At 43.1% G+C, this 11417-nt stretch overlaps 1 protein-coding gene across 1 annotated transcript in view; it reads left to right on the plus strand.

The window, feature by feature from the left end:
* The window catches only part of CPS1 (carbamoyl-phosphate synthase 1), a 123020-nt gene extending 112647 nt beyond the window's left edge, over window positions 1-10373 (plus strand). Inside the window, exons 35-38 of the mRNA XM_005279683.4 lie at window positions 6063-6122; window positions 7118-7230; window positions 8011-8140; window positions 9350-10373. Coding sequence (XP_005279740.2) covers window positions 6063-6122; window positions 7118-7230; window positions 8011-8140; window positions 9350-9448 — 402 coding nt within the window. The 3' untranslated portion in view covers window positions 9449-10373. The remainder of the gene's footprint in view (window positions 1-6062; window positions 6123-7117; window positions 7231-8010; window positions 8141-9349) is intronic.
* Window positions 10374-11417: the final 1044 nt, after the last annotated feature.

Raw genomic sequence — 11417 nt, forward strand, 5'->3', positions numbered from 1 at the left:
GACCCCTGCACTGGGAGACTGGGGCGGAGATGGGTCTGAGTTGCCTCACTGTGGTGGATGAAGCCCAGATCATATCCAACCAAAGATCCACCCCCAACAAGAAATCAGAATCTGCCCCCTATCCCCACAAAGTGCTCATGACTCTCAGGCATTTCTCTCTGATCCTGAGCTTTCTGTCAGATCACAGCCACACTCAGGGCTGGCTCCAGGCACCAGCGGAGGAAGCACATGCCTGGGGCGGCACATGCTAAGGGGTGGCATTCCATTCCATCCATTCTTGGGGCGGCACAGTCCGGGTGGCTTTTTCTTTTTTTTTGCTTGGGGCGGCAAAAATAGTAGAGCTGGCCCTGGCCACACTGCTGTAGAAGCCCATCAGGCAGGCATCCTGCAAGCCCATCAAGTGGAACTCTGCTAACCTGCACACTTAATAATCTGTACAGAAAATGGCCGTCTCTGTCCCTCCGTCTCCACCAAGATTGCATGGCCAGACAGCTGTAGCAGAGTCTCCTAGGACGAAAGATGTGTTATTTTTGCAAAGTACATTACAGTTCAGTATATGTGAGGGGCAGGAATCTCCTCAGGCTGAGGGCTGCTCTCTTGGCTGCCCAATGGGAGTGAAAGGGTGGCACCAATTAGCTGGTAGGGTCGGAGATCAGTATGCATGGCTACTTCCTCTCCGGCCTGCTGGGGTCTGCAGCCAGCACTCTGTCAGCCAGCTGGAAGCATGCAGCACCGGGCACCTACAGGGGGAAGCTGTGAAACGGGAGTGGGATCAATTCAAAGCAGTGCTGTGATGCTCCCAGTCTTGCTCCTTTGTGCTCCCTGTAACCTTGATGTTGAAATACTCCCAATTAATACTACGCTGTTAAAAGATAAAGGTGCAGTAAAACCCAACTTAGTTTTCAGGTTCAAGCCTCTAGGTTCGTTACAGAAGATTTATTTAGTAGAGGACCACTAGGTGACACTTGGAATGATACAACCAAACTTCATGCAAAAGCAAAATGATCAGTTAAGCAAACAGGCATGCAGTTACTACTTACACAAATGCTACTGTTATACTCATAGGCAAAGATGAAGTGATGTATCAATGGGTGATCAGTCCACTGACAACAGAGTAAAGTAAGCCGTATCACCCTGGAACCTAACGGTACCTTTAGATGTTAATTGGAGCTCTCTTGCAATTGAGCAAAACCACTCATTTTATTCTCCATTATAATGCTACTTAACATTAAACAGCCCTTTACCACAATTAGATGTCTGCCACCTTCTTATTGGCTCTTGATGTTACACATTATTTAAATTAATGTCTGCACCACTGTCCTTCCCATACTATTAGTATAGATAGCATTTTAATAAAACATTCACAGTTCTCAAAAACACTCCTTAAAACCTTGCTCAGACCAGCTATAACCAAAACATAAAGATAACATAACCCTGGGTTATATCCTTGCTAACTCTTACTTTCCCATAACACTCTGTTTCCAACTTATCACTTTCCCACACTCCTCTACACGTAGGCTAACTTAAGCCCCAAACCTAACTTCTACTTATTTCTTAACCCAAACCATCCTATAGACTATATCCCCAGAACCCACGGTAGACCACAGCGCTCTCTGCCTGTAGAGCCCCCTCGTGGAATCTCAAATTAATCTTTTCTGGGTTTAATGGCTCTTTTCCAGTTTGGGCCCTGAATCTATGGATGCACCCCTTACTGTCAGCATTTCCCCAAAGTCACTGGAAGTGGCAGCAAGTTTAAATGATGTCATTGGGGAAGTCCTTCAGTGCAAGGGCTTTTGCAGAGGGAGCTAAGGAGATATTTGCCCTGGTCCATTTACAGTTCTGGATCTGTAATGAGAATATGTATCTCAGGATAAAAGAAGGTAGCCAGGAAAAAAACAACACCCAAGTACAGTTTCTCTACACTGGGGTAATTACCATCTGCAGGAGATACTGAAATCAAATATGCTCATAAATCTCCTCAAGGTCTTGTATGTCCCACCGATGATCAATCACATCATCCGAGACTGGAAAATTCTAGGGTCCCATAAAAACAATTGATGGACCTGTGCCATACCCCTGCTGTGCTTGTAATAAGCTTGCATCCTACATGGTTGCACAAAGTCAATAAAAAAATAATTAAAACAGCACTGGTTCTCCAGCCAGTAGGTGATTATTACAGACACTACCCCAGTAAAAGTGAATTGGGCCCCAGGGTTCAATGGTAGAAGTGAGTCCTTGGGGAGTTTGAAAGGGTTGTAGGGGAAAGTCTCTTCGTCTGCCAGCGGAGGGTGCCTAGGGGATGACTGATAACAAAGCAACATGTAAATCAACAGCACTAGTGAGAACGCAGCATCGAGCCCAACCTCCTTCTTAGACTCATTGGAATGATAAATGGATTTAAACCACAGCTGCTAATTACTACAAACATGCATTAAAGTGCTTGCTTGACATCCAGAGATAGTTTAATGTCAGACCCTGGGCTCTGCCCATGGAGAGCATGCCCTGCAGTTGGTATCTTCACAGCTAATCATTGTAGGGCTAACATTTTGAAACACCAGCTCCAGAAAGCACTGATGTATACAATTTGAGCCTGTGTGCCTGGTGCCAGTGCTCCAGGGGAAATAGGGAGCGGGCAGTGATTTGAGTTATATAAAGGATTAATGTGGTGTCTGCACCAGCACCTGTTAATCTGAGCCAAATGGTGCTTGGGACAAAGGTCTTTCAAAAAAAGAAGAAAAAAAAAACCCAAACAAACTTTAAAGAGCACACAAAGTGCTGTCCTTTTCTATGAGTACTGTGCAGTTGGAAAAGAAAACAACAAATCAGGGGAATACAGCCTTCTCCCAGTGCTTCGGAACAGCGTGCTTCTTAGATAACTAAACTGCACAGTGATGTGTGTTTGAAACAATGATATATATATATAGATCTATATATATATATGAAGTATAGTGGCATGAGTAGACCCCATTATGAACAGGCAGGAGAAAAGGAACCTCCGTCTCTGTAAATAATGAGCCATGAGAGGGTGGAGGTGGTTTATAACAATAGGAAATGCTATTCTTATTTCATTCACATACATTAGAACAGATAACTCAAACTGACACGGTGGCAGCGTATGCTCACGTAGAAAATACAGATTCAGAAACAAACTGAATAGTATGCGTAGCTACCAAGGACTTCTCTGTGATACACACCATGATCATTCAGAACTTCATAGCAGGGTAGAGTTCCCAAAACACAGGCCCCTGGCTCTTCACCTACAGGATGATCTCTCTTAGCTGTTGTGATGCACTCAGTTGAGCAGCTGATTCCATCCCGGAGAGGGCACTGGGACAATCACCGGTTCATTACACTATTACACAGGTGGTACATTTGATCTGCAGGGAATGTTAGGCCAGCTGAGTTGCACATAAACATTCCCTTTTGGACATTTCAGTGCTCAGTGATTAACTGCTTCATTTGCTTTCCAGGCTGGACTTTTAGGTCCTGCAGAGCCATCAGAATATAAGGTAGAAAAAAGAAGCCAAAATGGTGGCAAAGTTAGCTTCCCTGAATGGGACTAGGGGACCCTTGCTTAGCATATTGAGTTTCTTCACTCTAATGCGGCTTTGTCTCATTTGTATTAACTATCCAGAGACGAGGAGAGTATATCCCTCATAGAATGGAGAAACAAAACCAGAATTAAAAGGGATATCTTTAATGGTCCTCAAAGTTGTATCCTTCTGGCATATATTGTTCCCACTAAAGGCTCAAATGCTCAGCTAAGTTCTTGATCAAACATTATCAATGGAACCAAAGCTTTGTAATTAATGACACACAGCATCTTTGAGAAATTACAATTGCTTGGTCCTAGTATCTCTTTCTAGTGCTGGCAGCCCTTTTAGAGAGGCCAGTAGACAATGTCCGTTCCGAAGGGCTGCTAATGGAGTAGCCACCTTAAAACTAGCAAAGCGGCATTACTTCTCATTTTAATTGCAACAAAATGCAGGATGGGTTGTCAGCCGAGTCAGGTTACAGATCATAATCATTTGTGTTGTAGAACACAGTGTAATCTGGTGTTCCACAAAACTTTACGGGTCAGACCTTCAGCTGGTCTAAATCAGTGGAGCTCCACTGAAGTTTAATGGAGCTATTCCCGTTCATAGCAGCTGAGGATCTACTCCATTTTTTAATAATGGAGAATCTTGTGGAACATGGGGGTGGCTAGAATCCTATATTTGCCATTAAATATTTGATACAAGAATAGTTGAAAAGCTCTTTTCATTTTCCTTCCTGATTGGGCTATTCAGTGATGCCTATAGGATGGACTGCATCTGTCTTACATCTGTGCTGATAGCCATGAAATGCTGAGAACACTAAAGGAGTGTTTTATTTTTAAATCCCAACTCTCTGAGCCTGTAGTTTCAGTGTAACCCTATATCATAGCTACCATCCTAGATCTTTAGGAGCAAAAAATGCTGTCTGCCGCACATTGGACTTAAGGGCAAAGCTCACGATCAAAGCATCAGAATCAAGATTATGTAGTTGCATACTGAGCCAGCTGTTGGTGTAAATTGAGGTAACTCTATTGAAGTCCCTGATTTACACCAGTTGAAGATCTGGCCCTTTACCACTAGCCAGATGTCCCAGCAGTGCAAGACGGATATTATAGGATATAAAACTTTTCCTTTAAAGAAAAGAAATAAGCGTCCCCCTCCTGCAATAAATATCTTCCAGTAACTAAATCTGCTTGTTCGTTAGATACTCATGGTTTCTTACACAGGTACTTTCAGACAGCTTTTATATCTGGGGCTGCTCAGATGCAAGCTGACAGATGTAATTTCTTTTTGTGGAGAGGCTGTTTTATGTGTCACAAGTGTTCAGTACAGGTTTGATAGAAGTTTATAAGATTGTTGTGAAAGCCAACACCTCTGACCAGAAGGCAGAGCAGTTCTCTGGCTGGGAAGCTGCCAATCACGTCACGTTGTATATTTGTATTCTCCAGTTAGTGAACAGAGCAGAAATGACTTTATGATGAGGTTCTTGCCAGGGTCTGTAGAGCTCAAAGGACTTGTTGACTCACTTTCTTTCTTAGAAAATATTCTTACTCTGCCCTTCATGACCTCTGCGAGGGTTAGAGCATCAGCAGTTCCAGTGTGGAAAGTGTTTTGCATAATCCTGCTTCTTTACTGGTCAGAGTCACGTTACAGCTGAGATTCAGGATGACTTTACAGTGAAAAGGTCACACATTGCTTTTGATCTCTGCACTACTTAAACTCCCAAAGTACGGAGGCAGCATATGTTCTTACTAGAATGTTATTTCCATGTTGCCCTAAAATGCCTGATGAACGTAAAGTCAAACGCACATGTATAAAAGATGTTACACCTTCATTTCTTCTCTATGGTTGCTGCGTTTGCAAGTGCATTATGAGAGAGACGTTCAAAGGTGCCAAGGGGATCTGGACACCCAATGTCCTTAGTTTCTAATGGAAGTGGGTGCCTAAATCCCTTAGGCGGGCTGGTGGTGTGTGTATGTGAAAAATGTGCACACAAACAGAGACTTCCCTGGATATTGTCATATAATGGATAGTTCTCCCGGGTTTGAGACCAGGCACTGCGGTAGCTGGCTTTGAAACCAAGTGTTATAGAGCAGCCTTAAAAAGAATGGTAGCTAAAACCATAGGAGGAGACTTGTAAAGTATGTTATAAAAGTCCGGTTGTCCCGACATTTATTTTGCAGGGCCATTTAATAATTGCAGTTAAACACTCTGGGGGGGGGTGTATTGTGTTAGCATATCGAGGTATCTTGGCTGATAGTGGGATTTGGGCTTCAGTCTCATACCAAACAATTAATTTCTAATGTCACAATACTGCACATGTCCTCAAGTGTCTTCATAAAGGAGAATGACACAGAAAGCCATCTAGTGAGAAGGGAAAAAATGGACACACACACACACGGCCAAACAAAGAAATATATCTCCCTCTTAACATATTCTGAAAAAGCCCCATGATGTCCAGTGAAGGGGAAAGTGCCCTGTTGCTAGATCATAGCTTTGATGTTCTCTTTTGCATTTCCTTTTCAGCATTCCTTCCGTCCCAAATTCCTTGGTGTAGCAGAGCAGCTGCATGAAGAAGGTTTCAAGGTACGTTGCTTTGGATTTTAAAGCTGGGTTTTGATGTGAAATCTGGTCAAGGGGCAGCAGAATGACTTTTTGAGATCCTCCGAGTTGAGACGAGGACAAAGAAAAACAAGAGAGACATACCACCTACATTTTCAAAGCACAGTAAGGACTTTTAGCTGAATTGCTCCTGTTAAAGTCAATGAGAGTTCCACAACTAAAACACTGTACAATTATTAAATTGAACAAACAGGATTAATGTGCTAGAGCCAGGGGGTTTTACTTTCAAGGCTGGAAGAACTGCGGCTCCATTTTCAGCCTGCAGCGGTGATGTCACATTGCAGGTCCTCCAGAGGCTTGCAGAGTTCTCCAAGAAAAAGAAGCAAGTCATATTTTTAAACACAAAAAGGGGAAGGAAAAAAACCCCTTTTATGGTGAAAAATCTATATGGGGCCTTTAATATACTACAAAGGCGCATCTAAGGGTGTACAAACTTGTATTGTCTTTCAATTCACTTTTAATTAGACAAGTATGTGTCCAATGTAGAACCTGTTTTCTGGGTCATCATCACTAGAGAATATTAACATCATGACTGTAAAACATTATACCGTATTTAATAGAAAGCCCTTAAGGAGAACTGGCAGGCAGCCGCAGGGTATTGATGGAAATATTAGATGTATTGATCTGTTTTCTATATGGCACCATTCACAGTAGTGATTTAGGAACCTAAGTCCTGTTGAAAGTCAATGGTACTTAGACTCCTAAGTATTTTTGGCAATATTATCTGCTGTTTACTATCACTCATCGGTCAGAAGATCATTGATAACATAAACAATGGGAAAGTTATGCTTCTGCGGGTGGGTCTCTCACAAAATGGGGCCTAATCCAATGCCCACTGAAATCTATAGGAGTCTTTCTATTGATTTAATTTGATCAGACCCAGACAGTACAATGCATGGTTACATTACAAGCATTTGTGTTATGAAGTAGGCAATAATATATTTTCCCCCTCAATGCAGCTTTACGCCACAGAAGCAACTTCCAACTGGCTCAATGCCAACAGCGTACCTACAACTCCCGTGGCCTGGCCATCCCAGGAAAGCCACACTTCCAACCTCCCCGCAATCAGGAGGTAAGAGCTTAGCCCAGTTTGTGGAGACTATGGGAGTCTTCGGCAAAAGTGAAGTTGGCGGGGGAGGGGGGGGGGAGGGGGGAGAGGGGAGGGAGAATCTTGGCCCCACTGAAGTCAGTGGCAGAACTCACATTGACTTCTTCAGGGCCAGGGTTTCACTCCAGGGCTTTATGGGTCACCGTTCTGCTGCGGAAAGACGTATTCAAATCTGCCTGTAATTGTTATGAGAAGGAAATTTACCTCTGTTTAATCAAGAAGTATGTAATTAATAGCACCCATTTCTTATAGTATTGGAGCAATTTTACTCCAAGTCTTTCCTAGGCTCCTTGCGCCTCATTGGGGTTCATACCTCACCAAGGCACCAATATATGATTAACTTCTAGCATATGCAGCACTGTATGTCGTAGTTTTAAATGAGGACATTTGGGATCTGAACCTTTAGAGGTGCTGAGCACCTCCTGCAAACGTGAAGGGGCACTGCAGGGGCTCAGCAGTTCCCAGAATCAGGCCCTTAATGGAGTTGCACCTAGTTACATGAAGGCTGAATTTAGCCCCATGTCAGGGTCACACAGGCAAATCCAGCAAGTGAACCCGAGCTCCTGAGTCCCCGTGCAATGCCTTATCCTCTAGCCCATCCTTCCTCAGGATGTAATAGTCAATAAAAATTAAATTTTAAAGTGAATTAAAAATGCCAGTGCTATTCAGCTGAACACACATACATTCAATGAAGATTTTCAGTAAGCAAAGTATCCCTTAGTGTCTTCGGGATTGTCTTTTCAGATTGATAAAAGATGGGAACATAGACCTGGTGATTAACCTCCCCAACAGCAACACCAAGTTTGTCCATGATAATTATGTGATCCGCAGGACGGCTGTTGACAGCGGGATTGCTCTTCTCACTAACTTCCAGGTATCTCCTTCGCCGGTCTTTCTTCTCTTAGTCACGGTGGTGTCGAAAGTGCAGGGGCTATTTTGAGCTTCAGATCCAATATTTCCAGACCCCTGTTAATGTTCGACAAATGATGATGTACCTGAAATTGCAGGAAAGTGGTTGCCTGAATACATTTTCTTTACTGTGTGCTGCAGAACAAGATTTAAAAAAATGCATAGGCTGGATCCTATGTCACTGCCTAGGGCCACTGATGTCTCAATTCCATCTTTAGAGCAAATTCTCCAGTACAGGCTCATTATAACATCGGTAAAACATGCTTGGTAGCAGCTTTCTATCATAGCTGTCGAAGCTCTGAACAAGAAGTTGCCCCCTCTTTAAAAATCTCAAAGCAAATCCGGTACTATTGCAATATGTCAGTCCAAATGAATTTGATACTTACTGGGGCAGCTTCCTAATTGATAACAAAGCTTCATCTGTTAGCTGTCTGGCGTTCCTGGCGAACTACATTTCAGGTATTGATAAAGGTAGGGACACTGGCCTTCTGTTTGAAATCTATTAATTCCAACCTACCTCTGATAGGAGACAGCTGGACTCTGCTTCCCAGCAGAACATAGACCGTCTCTGCAATTATCTCTAACAATCATTAAGGGCCCATCCTACTCCCAGTGACCAAATTTCTGTTGACTTCAGTGGGAGCAAGGTCAGACCCAAAAGACATGGGCTGGAGCTAGGGATTGGAGTGCAGAAACCTGTGCTATGATTTGAGCAAATAAAAAACAACCACAATGCCAAGCTGCATCGTCATAGACATGAGGATGCCAAGTCTGCATGGGACGCAGCAGAGCACTCTCTACCTGTCTGAAAAATACTGACTGCCAACCAGAAAGAAGATCCCCCTTCAAGATTCAGTAACCGACCTGCCAACAAATTGTGTTCAGCTCTTTTATAGTAGAGTTTTAATCCCTAAAGGGAGGAAATAACCCTATTTTCTCTATAAAGTCTGGGATGAAGGAGAAAATAATATCTTGCATTTATATCAAGCCTTCCTCCTAAAGAATCCAAAAGCTTTTATAGGCTTGCAGGGTTGGCTGTCCGTTGCTCAGGATAGGCCCTGGGGTTACCTGGCATGGAGAAGTGGGCAGGATCAGGATGAAGAACTGGTCTTATTAATCAGGCCCCCTGGAAAAGGCTGCAAAATGATCAGTCTCCTCTGCTTTATATTTCCAGGTGACAAAGCTTTTTGCTGAAGCCATCAAATACTCTGGGAAAGTGGACGCTAAGAGTCTTTTCCACTACAGAAAATTAAATACCAGCAATCCACCATAGAAGAGGCGCCACCAGCGTGAAATCCAAGTCTTCTCACACCAGGATAAAGGAGGAATCCCAGTCCTGGTTGCTGAGACCATCTGTCCAGCCCATATTTGGTTATTTACATTTATTTCCTAGGATCTGACATTTTTATCTTTGTAACTTACGAAGGAGACACAGTAACTCTATACTAACAATTCCCAGTCAGCCTTCCCCCTCAAGATGTTTGTTGGAAAACATTATCTATTCCTTCCCTGTTTGCAGCTAATATTCACTAGCTGGTAGATTGGTAGATCCAGACCCTACTATGCTGGAGGAGACAGAAGAAAAAGTATATGGTCCTACACAGCGGTGGTTAATTCTGTCTTTTTATAATAATTCCTTGAAGGTTCTTTCTGTGTTCTCCTTAGACAGCCCCTGCCACACTCAGGTGCAAGTGCTACACCCCGCCCCATGGAACTGTCATGTAGTTTTTGTCTGTTTCCTACTGTTGACTATCAAAATCTTTGCGACTTTCTCCTTTATAATAATCAAACCTGATGTATTGCAGTTGCCTGCCATAGTACAGAGCAGCTGAATATGTTGAGTGTGCCAGGAGCTCTTTAAAGTTAAAACACAAGAATTCACTGTTATTCTCCGACAACAAATGCTGGGCATGCAGCTACTTTTTGTTTGTGTGTTTGTTTTAATCCTGGCAGAGTGTCATCTTTTCCAGTCTGCAGATTTGATGGGGGGTTGTGCTGGAACCACTTCTGAATTCTGTTCAGTCCTTAGTTTTTGAATTTGGTTTATTATACGAATCCCGGACCGCTACCAGCGCATCACAGGGTTCTTTCTCAAGCTAATATATTGCTTCAAAGGAGGATACTCCCAAAATGCCACCCTGCTCTCAAACATTTTGGATTATGATTGTGAACATTAAACTGGAATACTTTCAACATGAGATCTGAGTGTCACAGTTCTTAGCTCATTCTGATGAAATTACTCTCTCTTTGCCTCTCACCCAATGTTTCCTTTCTGGATGCCATCCCTGCTCGATGTGTATATTTGTTTTGAGGAGCTCCAGTCATGGCCCAAGATCCTATTGTGCTAATGCAATTTTTGTTGTGTCTGGTGCAGCAGCGTTTCCAGGCTCCAGTCAAGGAGCAGTGGCCGTTGTGGTAGGCACAGTTCACACCCACACAATAAAAAGGTTGGCTCTGACCCATAGAGTTTATAATCTAAGTTCTTTTTGTCCATCTCGCTCTTGCTTATTTTGGTAACAAACTGTGCTCTCTCTTAACGTATACATGCAGTGCCCAGCCTTAGGAGGAGTCAAAGAAGCATTGGACACTTGAATGGACAACAAAAACCTCCAGAGTTGTTATAGTTAATACCAACAAATTATTAATGCTCACGCTTCAGGGTTTAGGCCAATCTCTAACTATTAGGGTTTAGGATTAGACCTTGGGGTCATATCATGCGACATTGACCTACTGTGAGGTTTCGTGCACCTTCTTCCAAAGCACTTAGTGTGGGTCACTGTCAGAGACAGGACACTGGACTGGATGGACTAAGGTCTGATCCCGTCCGGCGACTGCTATGTTCCTATCATTGGTATTCCTTTCAGATATTAACTTTTATGGTGAACAAAATCCTTCCGGCTTCTTATTGTGTGAAGTTTTTGCACTCTTCAGAATGGTGATGCCTTTCCTTTTTTCTTTCTTTTCTTTTTTAAATTCAGGTCAAAACGCGCGCAGAGCAACAGACTGTTCGCCCATTCAGTAGTGAAATTAGATGAATTATAGTAGTTAACTGAGCAGCGCTTTCCAAATATACCCTACATGTCTTCAGTGGCAAAAATCCAGCCAGCAACTGGTTCTGTCTCATTCCCTCCCTCTGGCAATTAACAATGTAATGGCTGGAAATTTCCATGTGCAGTCTTTCTTTCCTTCTCTATTTTGCTTCTGTCACCATGTTCCCGAACCCCCCCAGCATATCACACCCA

This window comes from Chrysemys picta, chromosome 11 (assembly GCF_011386835.1).
Source record: "Chrysemys picta bellii isolate R12L10 chromosome 11, ASM1138683v2, whole genome shotgun sequence".
NCBI classification, from domain to species: Eukaryota; Metazoa; Chordata; order Testudines; family Emydidae; genus Chrysemys; species Chrysemys picta.